The sequence below is a fragment of the Amblyomma mixtum genome, chromosome 2 (genome assembly GCF_055824585.1).
Source record: "Amblyomma mixtum isolate Tamu chromosome 2, ASM5582458v1, whole genome shotgun sequence".
NCBI lineage: Eukaryota > Metazoa > Arthropoda > Arachnida > Ixodida > Ixodidae > Amblyomma > Amblyomma mixtum.
In genome coordinates this window covers 66,800,285-66,824,529 of record NC_143013.1, presented here as the reverse complement: position 1 = coordinate 66,824,529, position 24,245 = coordinate 66,800,285, and the positions used below count along the sequence as shown (strand labels likewise).

At 49.3% G+C, this 24,245-nt stretch overlaps 1 protein-coding gene across 1 annotated transcript; it reads right to left on the bottom strand.

Moving 5' to 3' along the window:
• Nucleotides 1-14,676: 14,676 nt before the first annotated feature.
• Nucleotides 14,677-20,585, bottom strand: LOC149359617 (uncharacterized). Its single transcript, XM_089567713.1, has 2 exons — nucleotides 20,519-20,585; nucleotides 14,677-16,013 (listed from the first exon to the last, which is right to left on the bottom strand). Exons 1-2 carry the CDS (start codon nucleotides 20,583-20,585, stop codon nucleotides 14,677-14,679), a joined length of 1,404 nt encoding a protein of 467 aa, XP_089423839.1.
• Between the last annotated feature and the right edge of the window lie 3,660 nt (nucleotides 20,586-24,245).

Genomic DNA, 24,245 nt, shown 5'->3' with positions numbered 1-24,245 from the left:
ATATCCATATTTTCGTAATTTAGACTAAACAAGTAAAATGATAAGAACAGAATTTGTACAAAAAGTCTGCATACCGCTTGCTCAAAACATCGCATAAAAAGCAATGTTCTATACAACAAAACACCACAAAACAGCTGTCAAGAGGTATAAGACATACGTTGCATTTTTATTCATATAGAGCCCAGCTAAGTTGGTGCACTAGACGGCGTTCACAAACAACCTTGCACCTTTGTATACTTCGTGTTCATGATAGCGCGCAGGAAGAGATAGAAGCCTAAGGAGGTGCCCTGCCTCAAGAGATAAGATTTCTGCAAGTGCACGACGTCAGATATTTCAATGACGAATGGGAGAGTGCTCTCGCGCTATCGATTGGTCCCCTATAGAGGCGATCATTAATAACCTCCTCAAGGAATGGCCTCAGCTGAAAACACATTGCCAACCCTTTTCGAAGCATGTCTTTTTTGGGGCTTCTGATACGCGTCCGCAGTCCTTCTTTGGCAGTGTGAATAGCGGCTCTGGACCGGACAAGGATCGACAAGCCCCTCGTATATCTTACTAAGTTCTTATTCTTCGTCCCGGAAAAACGTTCCGACAGGTGCTCCTCCGGGTGGACTGGTCTGTCGACTGCTTATCTGCTTATCGGGAGGGAAGGAAGCCCGAGACACGGTCTCAGCTGCCGGCACGTGATACACAATGCCCTGCCCAGAGGAGAATTTCTCTTTTCATTTTTTTTAACTTAGGCTTGCATAGAAGTGATGAAAGAGAAAAGACGTAAAGAGTGCAAGGCGAAGAGTAAAATAAAATGGGTCAGCTGAGCACGACAAGTAATAAATAACGAGAAAGGGGCACAGCCTGGGAGAGGGTGCCTAAGAATTCTAGAGATAGCCACAAGGATAAAAAAAAATGAACAAAGGTAATTTTCAGCTACACGTAGACGCAGAAACACGCCGACGAATACAAGTTTGGATGATCATACTGATTTACGGCACGAGTGGACTTATGGGTGTCGTTTGGAAGGGATGGTTGAGGGCACACTCAGGTGTTGTCCACGTTTTCCGAGAGAGGGTCTGTTCCTCCACGGAAAAACGCATAATGCAAAGCGGTCTATATCGTGATTCAGCGTAGGTGAAAACTACAGAAATTCTTTACTCCACTGCTGGACGTGACAAGGAGTATTCGCCTGTATCGAACCCCTTTCAGCACTTGCGTTCACCGTCGACGTGTTAATCAGTTAACTTTCTCTCGATGCTTACCCATTCAAAGGTAGCAATACTATTCGCGTTCTGTGTACACCGTTAGCTTCGCATCGGATGTGCGAAAATATTTTGGATAAAAAAGTACAGTGTCTAAACCGGTTCATGCAAACGCAATTTGTCATGAGCGTGCTTTCAAGGGGAGTATACGGAAATTCGTACATACTCTGACTCGGTTTCGCTTATATTTTAGATTTTTCTCAGTATATTTACAGCCAGGGATGGCATGGGTAGAATGAATAAAATCGGGAGAGTACAATTGTAGTAGGAAGTGGCATATAATATTGTTACGAGGTGGCAAGCCAAGGAAAAGCACGACATGATGACAGATGATAATATGGTTTAATGGCCGTGGGCCTAGCGCGAGCGCTCCGTCCCGCGCCACTGCCCTCTTCTTCTTCGTAACACTACCCGGGTCCTCCGAGCGATCGTCCCGATCGATGGCTTAAATTCTCGAAGATGAGGTGGCGATGACCATGAACACAAAGGATAGAAGAAGATGAAAGGCTTGCCACCAAGATGAACGAGATGATCCGATGAACGGTTGTCCCTGGAGCTTCAGGTCCAGCGGTCGGTCGCCCACAGCCGAAGGTCAGGGATGAAGGACTCGCCGCACAGCTTGGGCGGGGGTGCCGTCTTCATTCGGGTCGTCGTCGGGTCATAGTTCGTCTGGTCCTGGTCGTCGTGTCGTGTGGTCGGGGCTGGGGACGGGGCTGGGGAAAGCGGCTGGTCGGTTCTGGTCTGGTCGGGCTCGGGTTGAGCCGGCGGCGGAGTCCAGGTCCCCGCGGCCAACGACGAAGGCGAGCAGAAGGCGGCGATGCTCCAGGGTCCGAGATGACGAGGAGGAACCCGCACCTCCACCAAATGTTACGAGGTGGCAAGCCAAGGAAAAGCACGACATGATGACAGATGATAATATGGTTTAATGGCCGTGGGCCTAGCGCGAGCGCTCCGTCCCGCGCCACTGCCCTCTTCTTCTTCGTAACAATATATTAAAAAAGTCTTGGAAAAAAGAACTACTCTGCAATAATGCAGCCTGGGTACGCGGCGTTACTTAAGTAGGATACGGGATTTTTGGTACTACTCCTAGGTGAAGAAAAGACGACATTAACTATATATCCCATCCCCCTCCTCAACAAGACAACAACTGCGTATGGTATATTCTCCACAGCTTAGGAGGGTAGATGTGTAGGCCAGTTGGTGAGACATGAAGGAGCTAAACACCGCAGCGGACACGGGACAGAGAAAGAAGACGACACAGGGCGGTGTTCTCCACAGCGTCCTCTGCAGGGTATTTGTGGGCCCAAACGCGCCCATGCCACACGTGCACGCAGATCACATTCTCAAGAGTGGCCGCTTATGGCGCTGCTGCATGGTTAGCACACCCTGCTGCAGATAATTAGAACTCGAATGGGAATCCAAATGTGTACGAACTAAGAGGAGCTAGAATAAATGGTTTGGTTTGGTTGGTTTTATGGGGATTAACGTCTCAAAGCCACTCAGGCTATGAGGGACGCCGTAGCGGAGTGCTCCGGTAATTTCGACCACCTGGGATTCTTTAACGTGCGCTGAAATCGCACAGTAAACGGGCCACTCACATTTCGCCTCCATCGAAATGCGATCGCCGCGGACGGGATCGAACCCACGTCTTTCGGGTCAGCAGCCGAGCACCATAACCACAGCGCCACCACGGCGGCCTTGAATAGAAGGGATTATTTTAATCGGTATGTTGCTAACGGTAGCAAAGCGCCAGCTCGTATAAAATTGGAGCTCGAATTAAGCGATATCGAATTAACAAGGCTTCTCTGTACTATGACAACGTACTATGGCGCTCTTTATACGGAAAAAGTACCACTGCATTAGTCACTATGCATCCTGGGTGGGAGAGTGGGCAATAGGCATATCACTCAAGTTCGCGCTTGAGCAGCGGGCGATAGTGTCTTTTCTGCAAAGCAGCGGCGTCGAGCAAGAAAGAAGCAACAATTTTATAGCACATATCCTTCTCTCCTTTACTACAGGCGACGTCGCGACGCAGCTATACGGTGCGAGGTCAGCGGCCGCTTCGCGGTTGCCGCACGAGACGTGCTCGCCACGACGGCTGAGGCTGGCCGCTGAACTAAAGCAGGCCTTTTTTCCAAACCGGTTGCAGTTGCGCCTAACTGCACACATGGTTGAAGAAGGCTCTGTCATTGTTACAGCCGTCCGAAAAAGCGCTAACAGGGACGTCTTTTTCGAGTGTATGTGTCCGCACAAGTATCTTGCTTCCTTTACGCGCTGGACGGACTCCCGGCACTAGCACGTCCAAGTGGTCATTCTCAGTGGGATAGACGACGGTCTTAGAGGGGATGGCTGAGATAGAGCTAACTATACTGGATAACTAGCGGATCCAACTAAACTATACTTTGAGCATAACCACAGCCATTTCTGGTTGCCTGCCCTGCACTGGGGCGATGAGATAGAAGGATGAACAAAAAAGTCCAGGACAAAGAAATGCTCCTGTACAAACGAGAAAGGAAAGAGGGGGCCTCTTTGTAAGGTTGCTGGAGTTGGTAGCCAGCGGGCGGTTCACATGACCCGCTACTCCACATAAAAACGATGAGGGATGAAGGAAGACAAGAGCGCACACGGCACGAACCAAAAAAGAAGTCTCCCCCGGGGTATCACAGAAATCAGCTCTGTGTCCCTGAGAAAAAATGAACAGTGCCTTCGAAGGCAGTGCATTTGCGCTCGAAAAAAGCGGCCGTCTCCCAAAGCCCTCGACAGTTCCTTCCACTGCGTTCACAAATTACAATAACATGCACAGTAACGGTGACGGTCAGTCGCGCAGTGTTGATGCCTCCTCTAAGCCAACCAAGGCCTTAAACGTGGGTCTCGGTCAGAGTCTTACAACTGGCGTATTTATTTATAAGAGACAAATTACTTCCACACCAATCTGATGAGTCTCCTTGAGGCGCTCAAGGGCTACAAATAAAGAAATTATTTAATCTACAAAACGTGATCCGAAGATCGCTTTGATGTGATGACAAAAAAAAAATGTTGCGCACGATTTTTCTTATTTCAGCATATTTTTATTGCGTCCACATTTGTGGCCTTGTGTTCAAGAATTTGATGATGTTGAGTTCACGTCTACAAGCTCGCAGTTGTCCCATGAAGGGGATATTTTTAGGCTCACGTCCTTTGGCGCTATGTCTTGCAGAGAATTTTCTTTCGCATTCGTTTCTTCTTTTTTTTTTTTCTGCCGCGGAGGAGGCAAACGCTTGAGGCAGGCTTGGGTGCACTCAAATGAAATGCACAGCGTGTCAAATTCTTGCTCAATCTCAAAGACATGAGTCTGCGGCTCAATTGTGGAACTCGCTAAAAGTATTGACTCGTCTACATTGCAGGACACAAAACAAGAAAAACCCGCAGCATCGATAGTATAACGCTTCACTAAGTAGAAGGCGGAGTCGAGCAGAGCGCGGGGAAATGCGATACAAAGCATACGAAGGTATTGCACAACCCTTTACTACACTTACTTATGTGGGACTAAGAAAACGAAATTAATTGGGTCGTGTCAGAGGTGAACTCCTGGTGCATGCTTGGTGAAAAGCACGAACTGTATCGTTGCACGTCAGAGCATGGTCGAAGGCGTAGGGTGCATGTGTATCACACGCCAGGTTTGTTTCTGCGATCTCTTCTGTGTAGTGTGCAGACAGGCCTCAGCGCCTTCAACCATCTTAACGAAGATGCCGAGGTGCAGACGCCGAAGCCACGCCAGCCGAAGCACAGAACAAACAAGAGCGCTAGCCAGGGAGGAGATGGCCACGCCCTGACCGCGCCTGCCCGCTCTTCTGTACACCGTTATCTGGGTTACACGCGCCCAGCAAACGAGGTTTACGAGATTCCCATCGCGTGCGTTATTGCTGATCGAGTGGGCTGCTTAGAGGTCGGGCTTTTCGTTTTTTGTGATGCGCTAAAAGCGGGGAGGATGCAAGAATGCAAAGCCTCCCGCATGTACCGACCGCTTATCGTCAGTTGTTACGCGAAGGCGGGACTTTAGCAGTGCGTGCCACGAAGAATAAACGGTGTGCCTTGTTATGAAGCATGGGCTTTGCTTCGGTGAATGGGTGTTTCGAAGGAAATAGAAATTTGGACCAGGCGCGCTATAATGAGTATTGTGCGACGGCGCTGAGGTAATACTGATAACGCTTTTGTTTCTTTGCTCGCAGTGGCGGCAGGTCGGATACTGATTCCAGGGTCACAAGATCGAATCACGGCCGCGGCAGCTGCATTTCGGAGGAGGCGAAATGCATAACATAGCCGTGTGTTGCTCGATGTGAACGCGCTTTAAAGGACAGCAGCTCGTCTACATTAATCCGGGGCCCTTCACTACGGCGTCCTTCATGCCCACGTGTCACTTCGGTGTGTTACGCCCCGCCATTTACAACTGACTTTTTCTTTTTTATTTTCTTGAGCGAAGGCGAATTCAAGTATGAGGGTAGCTTTACGCCGCTTCTTATGCGACCCGGCGGTATCGGTGCGCGCGAAAAATAATGAAACTAATGAAAACCACAAGCCTCAAAAAACTTTAACCTGATTTTGATCATTAAAGTTTACCCCTACGGGTACCGATGTCATCCTTTGGGGAGTGGTTAGAGATTGTCGACAAGCCACCTTGGCATACTCAGTACAGTTCGAGCTTGTGATTATATGACAGTTGTCAAGTGGCGAAGTTCGCGAAAGTTTTGTACCTGCTTTGTTTTACGGGTAGCCTACATTAACCCGTAGCCTGTTATGATAATGGGTTGCCTATTTGGATAAAGTAGCTGATTCCAAGGGCAGACAAGCTCAAATGTGGACGCAGAAAGGCAGATGACAGGATGAGATTAGAAAATGAACAAGGGAGGGGAAAACCTCAGGTTGCTTGAGCCAACGTTTCGACAAGGGGACTTGTCTTCGTCTGGGCAAAGCGTTCATCATTGGCAGGGATCAAATAGGGCCTTCGCTCCGAGGAGGAAGGCCCCGGGTGGGGGAAGGAAAGTGGTGTGAGAGGGGATGCGTGTCAGGAAGGGGAGGGAGGTGAATCTTGATTCGTTAAGCTGCTATAGTGGAAAAACTTATATCCGGGGGGTGTGTAATGAACAAAGGCTTTGAAGGGGCTGCGACGGGGGGGAGGCGCTGGGTGGACCTGTAAAGCTCAGATAAGAGGATTAGTCAGCGTGGCACAGGGAAATGAGAACAAGGCAAACAAAATAGGCTGGCACTGGAAGGAAAAAGAAAGCGGGGGCATTTCTAAGGAAGGACAAGGCAGGGGAGGGGGGGGGGGGGATGGCTCGAGTTCAGAGAAAGCCAAAAGGTGGGGGCGGAGGGGGTAACAGGAATGTCATGGTTTTCGAGAACTGATAGTAGGGGATTAGGGGAAAAGAAGAAGAAAAAAAATGAACAAAGGGTCCGCTTGACTTTGGGTCCGCTTTGGATGAAAGCTCGCACTGCGTCGGCGTTCACGGCATGTGATCGCAAGGGATACTATTTTATTACCAGTGCACAGACCTGTTGCACGAGCTTAATTGAGTTAGCCAAGCTGCTTGGTCGTCAGACAGGCCCGCATCCTTTATCCGATGCTCGCGATATTCGTCCCTTGATTGTTCCACACCATCTAGAGGCCTACCAGAATCACTGAGTATTTCTCATTCTTCCTTCGGTTGAGGAAACGGTAAGATCGGTAGAAATGCGTGGCTGTACCTTCCTAGCTCGCTAAGACACGCCAGCTGCTGTTTGCAGCCATCGTGAAACAGTGAAGTAGGTTTTCATACTTAGACTGTCATGCACCGCTATTTCAGCATCAACATGCGCCTGCCGTTCATCCTCGCACGCAATAAGAACACGCCGTCTTGCTTTTCCCCTTCACTAAAGGTCTTACCGGTTCTCCGCGCGGCGTACGAAATATCGTCGCACTTTCTATCAAGTAACAAATTGATAACTGTCCCGTCCACCAGCACGAAATAAATCAACGTCGGTTTCGAAATAACACATGTCCGCAGGGCCCCTGGGTGAAAGAAAGCGTTTTCGAGGCTAACACGCCCTGGAAGCATTCCGCCGACCCGGCGGTCAGGTTCTGAGGCTTATCGCTACATTTCCTACTCCTGTGCTCCGCAGGCCCGTATCAATGGCACGATTATTTTTCTCTACTCTTTTATTTCTACGTTTCCTGCCCCTCTTTCATTTTTCTCCCGTCACACTATTCTCTCTGCGGTCTAGTTTCTCACTACCGTCTTTCTTATCTTCTCGGAGAGTCAGCATGGGGGCCTATATGCCGAACTAATGGCATATAGCTCTTTCAAGCTAACGATTTCGCTTTTTCAAACTTTCCCGATCGGCCTGCCCACCTGGCTGCATTTCAGAGTATTTCGCTCTCTGGCACATCGGACTTGGAAAAAAGATATGTGAGCGCTTAGGAAAAGAAATAGGACGACGCTGAGAGACAAGCAATTGAGTAACACAGATGTCCCAATTTAAGCGATGAGGATCGTCTTCCTTCGGCCCATCACCATTAGTAATTCTGAGTTTGAGATTGGAGTTGCGAATATACGGTCGTACACGATATGAATATATTCATGCACTGCGCGTGGCTTGGAGCTCGCGTACGGGACCATCGCTTGCGATTACCAGGCAGGTGTGCTTGCAGCCTAGCGTGTCAGTGCCTAATAATTAGCCCTAAGACCGACCGTAAACTCAGCGTTGCCAAATGGCGCGCCAGAGAAATGCCGGCTGCAAAACTGCTGGCAACTTTATTCGCCCCAGAATCTTAATGAGGTAAAGCTGTCAAGGACCCTTCTCATTAATCTGGCGTGACTAGATCGAAGGACGCACTTGCGGAGATTCTTCGGTATATTCGTAATCTGCTGTCTTCTGCTCTGTGTCCTTTAGGCTCTTTTCTCGCAGTTTGGGTCGTTGAGAAAACTGGCTCTTGCTGTTAGTTCCACATCGCCACATGTATGACACGCAGCGACTCAGGTCGTCTCGTAGGATGCGGCAGAAAGAAAAATATGGTGGTTAGCCTCTCTTGCGATTGCCGAGATGTCGTCCCCTCAAGTGTCAATCTTACCAACGAGCGGTTATTTGGATCCGAAGTGCCTGAGGTTTATACATGGTGTCCCAGCTAACTTGGACCTAGATTTAAAAAAAAAACAAGAATTATTCAGAACTGAAATCGCGTGGACGTTGTTAGGGTTGATATAAAGCTACAGTATTATTTATTGGGCTCGTCCTATTTGATTAATTAGTCGAAATAAATAAATTAACTTTTTAAATACAGCTTGAAACGTTCAGGCGTCAATAGGAAAGTTGTGGAGCTCCATAAATATTGTCTAACCCAAGCACTTCCAACCAGATCGACTTAGCATGGCCGTTTTTATTCGGAAAAAACGAAAGCCCGCTGAGTTTAAAAAATACCACGTGACAGCGCGCTCCGTGCGCCCGAATGCGCCGCGATTACAGCGCGCTCATCCGTGCGTCGTAAAAACCTCAACTCGCTTCGCGCCTTTAGTGCTGCCCAAGACAAATCTTCGCGTTGTGCTTGGTTCCAAGATAAGTGCCGGTCGGTTCGGGCGGCAGTTGAAAGAAAGCGCCAAAGAGGCGCCAAATGATTTTATAAAGTGTAGCCTAATGTTTTATTCACCTCAAAGTTAAATGACTGTGCCTTCCTCAGTGCTGAGCTAACATGTCCATGAGCCGGGCAATGTGCGCAGCGTATTGCTGCTGTGTTGCTTCCTTAATGAAATTATACTGGAGTTTTTCGATACACTAGATACAAGGTTTGCAAATGAACTCGCTCTATGATAGTTCTTGCAATTCTTTTTGCAATTTTCGAATTCTCTGCGAGGGCCGCTTCTGCTTCCGCTTTTCACTGCGTGTCGCCTTTATTTCCTCCTTGGTGTATTGTTTCCACAAGTCAAGAAAAGGAATGACTTTTCATATCTTCAGAAACGCGAGTGTCTTCATTCATCCGACTGCTAAGAAATGTGCTGTACAAGTATTCTTGCTTGTAAGGGCGGGGCACATGCTGCACTGTAATGTTCTGGTTCATACTTGCATTCTCCTTAGCGGTACGAAATGTCTTGAGTTTTATGTCGAATGCGCATGAACAGAAGAGGTGCAGGAGCGCGCCATGAAAGGTTATGATAATTCAACGTCAAGCTCAGTTGAATTACAGGCGGCAAACGGTGGCTGGAACGAACGCTCGAATTAATAGAAAAACGACGTTAACCTGGTCATTGCAATGCAACGTATGCGATCTCAATGCTGAAGAATTTAGGGCAACACACCGTAGCCGAGACACTACAACGCTGCGCACAGAATGCAACGACCCTAATCTAAGCATATGGGGCGTCATTACGAGATTTTATTTACAGCAACTAGAGGGGAACAACGGGGCTACGTTCACGGAGTAGGCTCTCCTTGCGTGCATAGCGCGTTTCCGACATTGAAGGATGCGGGTATACGCCCGTAAGCACGCGCGCAGATGCAAATACATGCCTCTTACTGAGGAGGCTTGACAAGAACACGGGCCGTTGTAGCATCCGCCCAGCCGTTATATTTAACGGCACACCCAGGCCGTAAGGCGTCCGGCCAAGGCAAATATTTAGACGCAGTGTGTGCATGCGCCGGAGCAGCTCCCCCCCACCACCTCCTCCCGTTCTTGTCCTACGAAGAACACGGCGTCAGGAGGCTGCGCTGGCGAGTATAGCAGGCCCGCCTGCGTGAGCAGCCCTGACTCGCCGCCATTGTTCCAAGTGAGTCACGTGCTCTTCCTGGCTATAGATACAGCGTTCTCTGCAAGGGCTAGCCACGAGGCTCTGAGCTCACTGCGAACTGTGGGTGCTCACTGGCCATTCACTATCGTTTGGAATATCTAGGTGAGCAAATTAATTTTTATTGCGAAAGCAATTACTGCTTTCACTTTTCTGCCATCGATGGAGGTTCATCCTTCGCTCCGGCGCAGCTGCGGCGCGCTACCACGTGACCGCGTGACGCCACGACAAGAGGAGAGCGGGGGGCCGAACTCGTCTCATCGATGGAGGCTCATTAATTAAATTAATTAATTAGTTAATTAATTTTACTTAATGCCGAAGAAGAATCTATGAGTAGTGCGGAGCGATATAATACGAGAGAAGAAAACGCCGTGCGGAAGAAACGCCGGAACAGAAAGAAGAGCGGCTTGCTAAAAGAAGATTGCAGTTTACAGCCAAGAAGAAAGAGCAGAGCATTGCGGTGATTCGAGACGGTGACATCGTGGCTCAGCGACGTGAAGAACAAGAGATAAGGGTTGGCGAGTTCCAGTCTGCAGCGCGTGAATTTGAGAAACGAAACCACCAGCAGAACCAAGCGCAGACAGCGCAGATTGCTTTCGCAATCAGCCAGGCTTAACCAAGCTAAGCCTTCAGCCAATTTTTAAATGTCTGCTCAATATATGTTTTAGAACTATTTTCCGATTCGTACGACAATCGAAACGCAGCCGCCTTGGGCGGTGAAAATATTATTAGAGGTTTTTGAGGTAAGAAAATGGCACAGTATCTGTTTCACTGTCTCACATATCTTGATGGACACCTCAACCGAGCCCTGAGGGAATGGAGGAAGATTGGAGAGAAAGGAGGAAGAGAGAAAGAGGTGTAGTGGAAGGCTCCGGAATAACTCCCATCAACTGGGGATCTTTAAAGTGGGCTGACATCGCACAGCGCAAGGAGCCTTCAGCGTCTTGCCTCCATCGAAACGCGGTAGATGGACTGCAGCACACAAGTCGGAGAAGGGGTATATGAAAAAAAAAGAAAATGTGCCCCAACTTTATCATTCGGTCTAGGTAGGCACCTGGACCATGCAAGCGATATAAGGGACGACGCGACAAGAACGAAGCCATAAAAAAGCGCACGTATATTACAAGAATGGCTCCTCTTGTACATTACAACCGGTGCGTCATTGGCACTCAGTAGCAAAAGGCAGCGTTTCAAGCTGCGTTGCACATTTTAGCAGTGATCCCAACCACCTTCGCAGACGTTCATACAGAGGTGAATCGGAATACAGCTTCTGCGTCAGTCACTCTTCCTAAACGCCTCTTGGCTGGCATCATTGCCTTTAACAAATACGCTGTGATAAAGTGCCCTTCAAACAACCCTCTAAGTGCCTCTGACGTGCTTGCAGGCCGGGCGACGGCAGGTGCACGGAACATCTGCAGCAGAGGTGCCTCTTTTTTATTTGTTGGGCGGAAGAGGCCCCCAACTGCTCGCGAGCAAGTCGAAGTTCGCTCTAACCAAAGAAGAAACAAAGGAAGGAAGGTGGCGGCATGGGTGTTGCCATCTCTCATCCAGGGCCACCGGATACACGCAACGCCCTTGGTCAACTCCTACTTCCTCGGTGCAGAGAACGAGTGGAGCTCGTGCACATGGCCCACTTGTTGCCGGTGCTAAACCTCGCTAAATACCCAGCCTGATAGGCGGCTTGGAGCCGCCTCGCTGCCAGAGGAGGAGCGGTGGGACTTCCTGGGCCTGTCTATGGAGACTCTCGAGTTTCCTTTGTGTTTCCTCGCGCAGCGCTGCAGCTGCTGGCCAGCGTCGTAGTTTCATTCTCGCCCTTCGTGCATGCCCGCACTGCTTCGTATTAAAGAACCTTTATCGTGAGCCGGGACTCTACCGCTGTTTGTTGCATTTCATCGAAATGAAGTAACCTATTGTTACGGGCGTAAAACCTTTACTCCAGGCGTACCAAGTTAGCTCCCAAAAGCGTTCAGCCGACCCAACTTCGACCTCTTTTTTACTCCTCCTACTTCGTCTTCGGTCGTCCGAGGCAATGTGAAACTCTCATACGCTTTACATGAGTGCTCAGTTTCTGAAAAATTAATTAAGTAGCAGCGTACCATTAAAAAACACAGAGAAAGAAGGGACAAGCCTCAGTATGCGTCCTCTGTGTTTTTTTTTTTTTGGTGCGCTGCTCCTTAGTTATGGCAAACAAACTAGACCAGTCTTCCCCTGTACTCGCTATGAAAAGACGGTGAAATGGTGAGGCTGACTTGATTTTAATGGCGCAAGAACGACTTGGTCAAAAAGCACCATGGCTAACGTGTCTGTATGACACATGCTGGGTCCAAAGACCAATTGTCCGAAGCATACTAGCCCAGAGGAGCCAACCACCAGGCCCGAAGAAAGCTTGTACGTATTGCAAAGCCTGAGAATAACTGGAGGCACTGGGAGTTGAACCTTGCACTTGATGGAACCCTGCAGAGAGGCGGATACTGCAAACCACAGGACACTGCTGCGGTGATATAATAATATGAAGTATGGTAGGATACTTGCCAGTTGCGATCGAATGTTACAGTGCAGTGCTCTAAAGTAAAAAGTAGTCTGTTTTATAACATGCAATCTAAAGTTTACGATAACGAACGACAACGGTAGCAGCAACGAAAAATACAAAAAACCAAGCTTGTGTGAACTGCGGAGCAATAGAATATGTTCGTGGTGTGTTGAACTCAATTAAAGTGATCGTTTACGCAAATAAACTAAGGCTGAACGCAGTTTACATATACCATAATTCGCGATGAAAGCTTGCAGTATAGAAGCAGAGAAAATTTGAGCATTCAAGCTGAATATTAGCTTAAGTATTGGAGTAACGAAAGTGCAGTGTAAAGTGCAAACCATTTAAAAATTTCTGAAAAATGTTTCGGGGTTCAGTTCAGCTGCCGCTTCACAATACATCCCATTATCAAACAAGACAATAATTTATTGATCATCAGCCCCCGCAGTGATCAACATAATCAAAATGACAACACACAATAAAAAAGCTGATCCTAGAAGTTGCCAGCTTCCAATGCTCGAATTCCTCATAATTCCATCCTCTAAGCATTAGTCGTCTTTGTAAAGTGCATTAAGCCGCAATTTATTTGCGGAAAATGAACCTCAGCACGTCCGGGAAAAATAATTTACCTCGCAGTTCTCACAAACTTCGTTTTTGACCTTCTGAAAGATTACGTACCCAAGAAAGGGGCACTAAAGGAGGATAATAAGTCATGTTTGACGGATAGATTGTTCTGCGGGCGTAGTCAGACTGATGATGATGACACTGCTTTCGATTTTTCTGTGCGAAGAGGCGGCTGCGTTGCTGAAAAGGTCACAAGTAAGATTTCCAATTCACAAATTTCTCGTGCTTACCATGCGCACTCGCCAGGCTTCGTAACTGTTTTGATGTGTTCTTTCCTGAACACCTTGTGGTGAAGATACCGAAAGATAATGGCCGATCGGGAGCCGTCCCGAAGCACGCCGATGCAATTAATGAGGATGGCTGATGGGCGGCGATGTTTTAATGCGAGAGCATTATCTGGCTCTGTCGCGTCAGCAAAAAGTGTCCGCAAAACGTGTGCGCAAGTTTTGTCAGCACGATTACGTCGTTCTCTGAGGGTAAATGTGTGAAAGTGGGATTGTTATAGACAGTGTGTGAAAAAGTGTTGCCGTGGGAAAAATTTGGCTGATGAGGTGTAATTAGTCAATTAATTAAACGCGAGAAAACTCGAAAAATACACTTAGACGCCAAAATAGCCATGAACATCGATATACTAGATGGACGTCAGAACAGCCACGGACGTCGATATAGTATGTGGACGTTCTGCTTTCGCACTGGTCCAATGCGGGTCATCGCAGTGATCTCAATGCGTGCATGCTTGTTTTCTCTTTTCTTTTTTTCGTAGTCAGTAGCTGTTCATGGAAGTGAAGTTATATTTGTCGACAAATGACTGTCCCGTGTATCTGCGGACATCACCTATTTGCGTTTTGGCGAGGAACACCTGAACACTTTCTTTTATATGAGCCAAATACGCACGATCTGTGGAAAACGCGAAATTTTAATGGCATCATCCACAGTGGCACTATCTAAGCTTTTACATAATATTCCATTCTCCATTCTCCATTCTCGGTCAAGAAATCCATCCCGAGAATGACGTCACGTGAACAATGTTCGAGTATAACAAACGTTGCCAGGTAGGTTGCGCCTTGAACTGCTAATCGTGATGTGCAAGTCCCGGTCGGTGTAACTAAGTGACCCCCGGCTGTACGAATCTGTGGGCCGATCCACGGAGTGGTGACCTTTTTCAGAGTTGCGGCGAAATTTCCACTGAGGATAGAGTAATCCGCCCCTGTGTCGACGAGTGCAGTGACGTCTGTTCCGTCGAGGGAAATGCTCAGGTTTGCTGTCGTAGACGTCGTGGGAGAGGTACGGCGCGGTGTTCGGTCACGGCTGCGGTGCGGCGCGGGTTCACTTCGATTCGTCAGCTGGCATTCACGTCGAGTCGGCGTATCACGGTGTTGGACTGCAGTCGCTCGGGGCATCGGGTGGCCACCTAGTTGCGGCGTAGGAGGGTCTGTTACATTTCGTCGGTGAGCAACCTCCCCCTCAAAGGTTGCTGCTTTCAGTTTTCCTGGCGGGGGCTTGGCGACCTTCCCCGAGGAAAGTCACCGTAAGACCGACGAGGAGAAGAGAAACGACGAGGGGATGGCGACCTGCGTGTCCCGCCGGTAGATGCGGCCAGATAGTCGTTGATTTCCCTGGGTCGCTGCCCAGGCTGCGGACGGGGTGCATCGGCAGGGAACCCCTGCAAGCCCATCTGACGATACCGGCAAGTGCGGTACAGGTGTCCCGGCTCACCGCAGTGATAACAGAGTGGACGGTAGTTGGGAGTGCGCCAGATGTCACTTTTACGGGGGGAATACCCTGGAGCAGGACGAGCAGGTGGTGGCGGCCGAAAAGGGGCCGGGGTTTCCTGAAGGCGACTCGGCGACGGCGGTGGTGCGCGACGAGCAACAGCGGCGTATGTCATTAGCGGTGAGGCTGTAGACGGCTGAAAGGGAGCTGGTGTTGTAAGCGCCTGTTGCACCTCTTCCCGAATAACCTCGGATAGAGCAGAAACCGTTGGCGCAGGCGGCGTAGCCGGGAACAGCTTCTGGAGCTCCTCACGAACGATAGCTCGTACAGTTTCGCGAAGCATGTGGGTGGTACTGATGTCCGTGGCTGCCGCAGTCATGGCCAAAGGCTGACGCTCGTATTGCCGCAACCGCATATCGAGTGTCTTTTCCATGGTGGTTGCCTCCGACAGAAACTCTGCGACCGTGCTCGGTGGATTGCGAACCAGTCCGGCAAAGATTTGCTCCTTGACACCTCGCATAAGGTACCGGAGTTTCTTCTGCTCTGTCATGTCCGGGTCAGCTCGACGAAATAACTTTGCCATCTCTTCGAAGTATACCAGTATGCTTTCATTTGGTAGCTGAGTTCGGGACTGAAGGAGCAGATCGGCCCGTTCTCTTCGAATCACCGTGGTGAAATCCTTCAGGAACTGGTCTTTAAATACGTTCCACGTCGTTATGGACGACTCCCGGTTCTCGAACCACGTACGAGCTGCGCCCTCCAGCGAAAAGAACACGTGTTGAAGCTTGGAGTCATCCGTCCATCTGTTGTACCGGGCCACGCGTTCAAATTTCTCCAGCCAGTCTTCCGGGCCTTCGCCTGGAGAACCTTGGAAGATCGGTGGCTCCCGAGGTTGCTGTAGCACAACAGAAGGTGAACTAATCGTCGTCTGCATGCCTATTTCGGGCTGGACGGTCGTCGATGATGGCGCTGAACGAACCGCTTGAGTTGAGCGAGACTCCAGAAGCCCAAACTCGGGTTGAAGGCCTTGGAGCCGGCGGCTGCCGTGGTGTACAGGCGTCACCTCGATGGCAGATGACCCTCGAGGACTTGAATCCCTGCTTGCTGGGGGAGTCCGAGGCATGGAATGCGTTACCCAGCACCTCCACCAGATGTCACGGGTGGTACAGTACGTCCGGCTCGGTTGGATTCGTCAAAGTAGGTGACTGCAGCGAACGTCGGTAGCAGTCTCAAAAGCGGAGCATTCGCAGCCAGACACTTCGACTTCTTTCTTTCTAAGGCCAGCTCGCGCGCGCATTCCGCGCTCTCGTGGTTATAGTAGAACGACGACGATGAATGGACGGTGTCAATATGCCGTGCGCGTTAGTCACAGTAACTGTCGTGTAATAAAAAAAAATGAAGCAAATATTTTGGTCGTTGCCAAAATGTAAACTTCTGGTTTTGGCTGTTTTTATCCCGGGTGCTGTAATTAGAAGTCATCGTTATTGCCGCCCGATATGTTCTTGCTTTTATACCGCGGTGTAACGTGATATAGAAATAGGGGAAGACGTCAAATCCTTCCTGCCTGGCACGCCGAAATAAGTTGAAAATTGTATATTTAGCATCTCCGGGTAACTTAGCCGCAGAACGAATTTGTAAGAGAGCATAAAAGTATAGCCATGACGGTCGCGACTTCACAACGATACGGTTCTAAAGCGCGGGCTCAGATGAGCACGTTTCGCTGTCCTGCCTTTGCTGGCTTTTATAAGGCATCAAGCATGCAGTGCCGAACACCCATTCGTCTTTACAAACCAACAGGCAACGTCCCCGATCGTCCCATATGCCAAAATGGTGTCATAAAAAAAAAAAAAAAACGGCCATACAAAGTGCCACACGGATTTGTATACCGGTTGCGGCAGAATTCCTCAGTTGCACTGCCTCAGGCTCTAATTCAAAACTATTGACGCGTATGCGTCAAAGACAAGGTAGCCAAAACGGAAGAAATAAGGGGCGTTGTTCTCCAGCGAACAGGCTGACCATTATATAAATTGTCTATAGACAGTCTATAGACTTGTTATAGACTCTGTCGCCCTTCTATAGATATTTCCTAGGGTCGATTTACAGTCCATTGACAGTTTATAAAGAAAAGTCTACTAAATATGTATGGCTATAAATACATAGATTGTATATAAGCTGTCTATAGGATTTGTATTGCCTATAAACTATTATCCAGGATTTGTCTGTTGACGGTTTATAGATTTTAGAGACAAAAGTATATGGACAGTCTATACACTGTCTAAAAAAATTTATGTGAGGGGAACAGCTATACATCATGCGCAATAATACCAAACACGAGCGGAAACACACAGCGCCCTCAGAAGAGGATGGGGGAGCTTGATACATTCCATAACAGTCGGAGCAACAAATGCCAAGGGGCTCATATAACCGCGGTAATTACTGCTAAAATCTCGGTGATCTCGGCTCCACGCCACCAGAGACTACGTCGGCATGATCGAAACGATTGCGCCGGCTTGCTCGGTGCCTTCGGCAGTCGGCCGCGGTGAAGACACGCGTGGCCTGTGGCGGCGTTGGGGCTATCCAACAGCTACATTGGTGCTGTCACGCCCGCGTGTATAATAAGTGCGGTTGAAGTCAACGCCTGACAGGAGTTTGTTCAGGCGCCTACGCCTTGCGGTCTACGAAACTGCGGCTAATTACGCCTACCTCCATCGCTCCGTATCTTCCCTCTTGTACCGGCCGCAACGCTTCCGTGCGGTCGGAACCTTGCGTCTTGTTTTGAGAGTTTCTGCGGTTAAACGTTTCTCTTTATTTGTTGCTGTTCCTCAGACATTTATTCTTCACTGCGCTGCAGTGGTGAAAGCGGTTGTGTATATAACGCCCAGGCCAATGCTCCGGAGTGCACGCGTAGTCTGTAGCGCTAAAACCTGGTTCGAGGATTGCTGAATGTGACCTCGGGCAATGCCCTCAATGTGTCAACGAATAATGCACACTCGTACAATGTACAATGAATGAATTATATACTACAAACGCTTGATAATACACTGACGTCAAGGCACGCGTGAACGCAGCGGAGCATGTTATGTTTGCTTCAAGACGTGCCTGTACGGTTCATTGAACATACATATATTCTAAACCTGTAATGCAGTTGTACACGGAGCCAAACTGCACTGTAGATTTCGCTTCGGCTGAATGGTTTAGTTCGCTGTGCTGCGCAAGTTTTCTACGCAGTGCGACGTACGGTCGTTGCCACTGACGACACTGAAGCTGCCAGCATTGCGCTGGACTTAATGACGCCCACGTGCACGTAAAGGCCGGAGGTCAATTACAACGCCTCTCACAGGCTAGCCGTTCTTTGGAAAGTATGCGTGGAAAAAATCAAGGATATGATCAATAATTTTAATGCACTTATCTGAAGGAGTCTTCGTTAATTATGCAGGCTAAAAGTGTTTCTGCGGCACAAATCTGCGTGTCATCTACGGGCCCATCAAAACAGCAGCGGTCGCAGTAGCTGTTTATGCAAATGCTCTAAGGTGAATGCTCTGCGAATGTTTCCTGGGACATTTCTACGTGTCGTCCGCGTTGCTTGGGGCGCCGCCCAAGAGCGGGTATGAGCACCGAAAAGCGGCTGCTAGCCGCTCACATCTTGAGGCCGCGCTGCCTTATCAGTGGTGCGCGCTGCTTTCGTTCGTCGCAGCCGCGGTGACCCTTTGGCGGCGCTTGCCGCCGCGGTGGCCCACTTCCTTTCACGCTCGAACCCGTTGCGATGAAAGCCTAAGCAATCCGCGGCACGCGTGCTACGGAAGTCAAAGATCACGTCCTTACAAGAATTGCGGTGTGCTGGCAGTATGTTGCCAGTGGGCGCATTTGGTTTTCAGTCCCAGACTGTCGGGGACTACTTGCGGACTCGAGTCCGGTATTTGTTTTTCTCGGGCAGCCCGAAAGCTCCGCCCACCATCGCGCATCGCCATAGCAACACGTACGTTTTTCGCCTATGGCAGTCCGCGGGCTAATTGGGGCTGCGGGGAAGTCAGCAGACGACAGCTGCGCGCCGCGCTGCCAGCCATATTCATTTAGACTCTGTGTGCATTTTGCGTACTTTTCGTGTTCCTGGAGGATGATATCGTGCGTTAAACATTCACATGAGGTCCGTAGCTGCTCTCTCAGCCATCGTAAGACTTTTGTTCTTGCATCTTCGTTCTATTTTCTTGAAATCCACCGCCCACGGAAGCGCATTCGGAGCTGCGAGCGCGTATTGTTTCGTATGAGGTTCTTGTTCGCTTGTTTTGCGACATGCTGTCCGCGCGCTTACATAAAAGCATACCATGAGAGTAGCGCAAAACCCGGACGACGCAGAAAAGAGGGGGAGAACACACACCCACAACACAGGCGCCTGTGTTGTGGGTGTGTGTTCTCCCCCCCCCCCCCCCCCCCCTTTGTCCGTCGTCCTGGTTTTGCGCTACTCTCATGGTATGGATCAGTACCGACTTTCCCAAATTTCCACCTGAAAGCATCGCAGGTGATACACTCGTATACTGGAGCAGCTATAGCGCTCGTTGTCAACATTTTTGCGAAGGCTTTCGTCTATCTGCCTATCCGTAATGATTCTTATTATTAAGTGCGTACTTTGTGCGCACTTCGCTGCGAGCTGTAGAGGCGAGCATAACCCCGAAGCTGTGTTCTGTGCTGCACCTACGCTAAGCTGACAGTACGGTCTTCAAATCGACTCAGTATCATGATCAAGCGCAAGGCGTTGCTTCGGCGTTGTGGTCGCCATGGCTTGCGTCGTCTGCTAGCAGATGACAGCGTCCAGGTACGGTAACCGAAGGGGAGCCCGGCTCTGGCGGCGAGTCCGCAAGCAGCCTATGGCAAGTAGGTCATGTGACCATGACGCTGTTTCCTGTCAGAGCGGAAGCTGAGATTTGTCAGCAAGTAGTCCGGGGCTGGAAAAACAAATGAGCCCAGTGTTTGTCGAGGCTGTAGAGATGCCTCCCCGTCCTTGGGTAGTAGATAAGGTTTCTCTGAAAGGGAAGCCGCATTTACGAAGTTCACTTTGATGAACGTAAAACTTGTGAACAATGAAACGAGGGAATCTGGTAGTTTAATCACGGATCAGATACCTGATTTAAATGCCGACAGTTTTGTTATCAGCTGACAATTGCAAATGTCACAACCTGGCAGAGTAATGTAATACAGGGAGGGTCTATGAACTCTAAAATAACACAGGCTTCCATTGAAGTTAATAAGAACGGTAAACTGGGCTAGTTGGTAGGAGTTGGTGTCGTGCCTTCTCGTTCTGTGTCTTCGTTTTTTTTTTGCGCAGTTTTCAGTATGAATTCCATTGAAGCTCCGTCCACATTCGTAATCCTCATGCACTGTTCCGTTGCGCTGAGAAACCGCATGACGAGGTGAACGAGGGGAGTGCATGAGGATTGTGCTTGGTCTCTAGTACTAAATAAAGCTTATCCAAAGCCCTCGCGTGGAGTGCTTCGCTGCCGAAGGCACTTCGGTAGGCAAATGTACCTTGCTTTCATTGAGCGGTAATTTAATTTGTAGTGTACTGCTAACAGGATTAGTAATCTTCTAATAGGCAATGGCTCATTCCAAAGCACCGTCCGCCGCGGCTTGGACGCGAAGCAGATTAGGCCTAGCAAAGTCCAGCGAGCGGTGCGCCGCCATCAAGACAGCGGGCGGAATGTCGGTGCAAGGAGCGCGTCACAATAGCTGGTTGCAACGTATTCTTGATTTCATGTTTAAACTTATCGATCACCATTTCTTATATATAGAATGACTGATGTATATAAAACTATTTCGCGATATTTTCTTTCCACCGCGCAGCCAGTGCCTGCCCCGGCACACCTGTAGTGCTGCACGGATTATAGCCAGACCGAGTGCGCAAGGGGTCCTCTCTGCTGCTGTCGGCTGCTGCTTCAGCGTTGCACCAGACCGGAGCCGAGGGTCCTGGACGTTGTCCTGTAGCCTTGCATAGGGAGAGAGCCGTGTTGATGACGCGTCCTACAGCCGTGGCTCCTCCAAGACGCGAAGTTGATGCATCGTCGCCCTCACGTCTATTCTTCTGACAGTACAGATGGCAAGTTTCCGCCGGAGTGATTCCCTAAGTCCTTAGAATGACAGGTCACCGTGGTGCTGCTGACTTGGCTTAGGCGGCGTCTAAATTATTCGACGTATCGGAGACCAGGCAGACGTTATCTGCATGCGTGTAATTCGAAAGCTGCTGTGACAATGCTGTCATGCTCCGGCCTTTATTCTTGCAAAGTGAAAAATGGGACGAGAGAGAAGAAGCCATTAAACGGGGGGGGCCGAGTATAGCAGCTGAGCCCTTTATTACTTGGATGGCAATGTGTACGTTGAAAACAAAGCGTATGTACTGAAATTTTTTCCCACGGGTTCAACTGTTCTGTTTATTGTTTCATTTTCCTAATTGTCTAAAGCAACCTATCCACCGTGGCCACGTTTATCTTCTGATTGGAAACGTTTGAACGGTGAAAGAATCAAGTTTGCCGCGTAACACAGTCCGCGGCGTTGTACTGTACATTGTGTTCAACCATGCAGACGGCACCGGCATGTTTTCACCTCAGTCGACTAGGCCCATCTCTCTCCGTTACAGGGGCTCTTCGACATCCGTGACTCGATGCCATGAAAAACGAAAGGCTGCACATGGACAGTTCTTGCCAATGTCACACGTGAGTCGGAAAAATTGACATGTATGCAGTACCCTTATACAAGGATAGTGGTCCTGTCACCGTACATATAGGAGGCGTCCGCTCCAATGTACTGACTTCACCGGGAATCCCGGAGTGTTCGATGAAGCCAGTACCTGCAGGAGACGTCCACCACGCTTAACGAGGGAGCAGCTGAGGGCAGGTACTCACGCTACTCCGACTTTTTCCCCGTCATCACAAAGTGCCGAATAGTTCCCAGGGTTTTCCGATGTATTGTTCCCTGTGCACGCAGTTGGCTGAGTCATTCGTGTGCCATTTTTGTGTTTGTGTCTTCACCGATGTTTTAGACCATGTATCTCCAGCTAATCACATTGTGGACGCGCCCTGTGTTTTGTATGCTTTTCGAGCGCCGTAACGATGATTGTCTTTTGCCTTTCGCGGACAGTTTAGGACAAAGCGGTTGTACCACCAGCTCATCGAAGCGTGGCATCACGACACTGTTTTATGTGACAGTAAACCTGAAAGCTCTGACTGCGGGTAATAAAATGCTCGTTTCGGTGTCCGTGTTTCCGGTATTTAAGTAAATGATGCGAAGAGGTAAAAGGACTTGACTTCTCACGACAGGAGATTTGTGCTCAGTTAGCTGGAAGCCTGCTGCGGATCCGAACCGCGTTGAAATATACACAATGAGACTTTTTTATTCGAGATCTTTGCTTATTCTTTCTCTTCCTTTCTCATTATGCACGATGCGAGTTTTCAAAGTAAGGTTTATCTTCTCTCTGCTATGATCGCACTGCTTCTTTGCTTCTTTTCCTTCATTTCCTTTCTTTAAAGGACCTTCGCTGCCTTCATGAAGAGCATTTTTCACTGTATTTCTTTGGGTGGCACGTGGTATAAGACTCCTTCTGCGTACGTACCGGCGCGGGGAAGGGTTATGAGGAAAGAAAAGTGGCAGTAACAGATTTACACACGATGAACACCTGAACACCGCTGTGAGGCAAGATATGAGGGGGTGAAAGAGAGGAAAGAGAGGAAGAGACGAACCGACAATCTAGTTAGTTAGAGAGAGAGAGAAAAACTTTATCATGGCAAGTGTGTTTAGACTTCCCTTGGGTCCCTGGACCACCGCACGGTCCCACTCCACGTCGGAACGTTCATGCGGTGTTTGTTCATGACGTCGGCACCCCGAAGCACCGCAGCAAGCTGCGATGGCGGGTCCGGAGACGAGAGCACGACCTCCCAGTCCTCCCAACTTGATAACGCGGGCTGTCCCTGCGGGGGAGGATCAGCAGGGCAGCCGAAAAGGATGTGGGAGAGTGTGGCGTTAGAATCATAGAAAGCAGAGAAAAGAAGAGTAGGGATATCCAGCTGGTTACACTGCTCAAGGCGGAGGAAGATATAGGGGAAAAAAGAGCATGAAAAAAATTGCCGACGATTGCGTTACTTCCTAATGCGAAATTTGAGCGCAGCACATCAACTGTTCCAGCTTTTCGATCGATTGAGGCAAAGAGTTCGAGCGAGACATGTGTGTACAACTACAGACGTTATTTTTCACACATATTCCTTCCTTAAGAAACACTCCGCTAACAACCTATCCTTTATTCATTAAAATTTCTCTCTCTCTCTCTCTCTCTCCGCGAACAGCTTTGATTGTCATAAAGGAAGCTTCGCGGTCTGAGAAGTAGATAAAAAACTTCAGGGGCACTTTGACTGTCTAAAGTGCGTAGAGGCGAAAGCGTTTTCCGCACCACTTTGCGTATGTGACACTGGTGACGTCACCACTGGATGACGTCACACATAATTGGTTGGTTTATTGGGGTTTGGCGTCACAAAGCAACTCAGGCTATGAGAGACGCCGTAGTGAAGGGCTCCGGAAATTTTGGCCACCTGGGGTTCTTTAACGTGCACTGACATCGCACAGCACACGGGCTTCTAGGATTTCGCCTTCACCGAAATTCACCCGCCGCGGCCGGGATCGACCCCGCGTCTTTCAGGTCAGCAGCCGAGCACCGTAAACACTGAGCCACCGCGGCGGGGCTGATGACGAAGTAATGACAAACAACTAATTGGTTGGTTGGTTTATGGGTTTAACGTCCCAAAGCGACTAAGGCTATGAGAGACGCCGTAGTGGAGGGCTCCGGAAATTTCGACCACCTGGGGTTCTTTAACGTGCTCTGACATCGCACAGTACACGAGCCTCTAGAATTTCTCCTCCAAAGAAATTCCAGCCGCCGCGGCCGGGATCGAACCCGCGTCTTTTGGGCCAGCAGCCGAGCACCATAACCACTGAGCCACCGCGGCGGCCACAAACTACTAATTAGTGAATAATTACTGATTAATGAGTAAACAGTTAGTGACTAATTACTGATTAATGAGTAAATACTAATTAACTGCTAATTATTTACGCTTAACCTTCGCCTTTAGGAGTGGAACGCGACAGCGTGTTGTAGCGCTGCCAGGCAGTCCACGGATGGACGGAAACAACTTTATTACACACACACACACACACAAAAATCTTCCAGGGTGGTCCCCTACTGGTCCAGGTGTCCACGGGCTAGTGCTTCACGTAAAGCCCGATCCACTAGCCATTTCTGGCCGGCGGGCTGAGCGGTCCGTAAAGAAGCCTCCCAGGAAGAATGAGTGGGATTGGGGATGG

Bases quoted from the DNA above. Each gene is read 5' to 3' on its own strand.
- LOC149359617 (XM_089567713.1), bottom strand. From the start codon at position 20,585: ATGGCGGCGCACCGCTCGCTGGACTTTGCTAGGCCTAATCTGCTTCGC. The intron at 16,014-20,518 runs GTGCTTTGGAAT...GGACTCCCCCAG, and splicing joins CGTCCAAGCCGCGGCGGACG to CAAGCAGGGATTCAAGTCCT.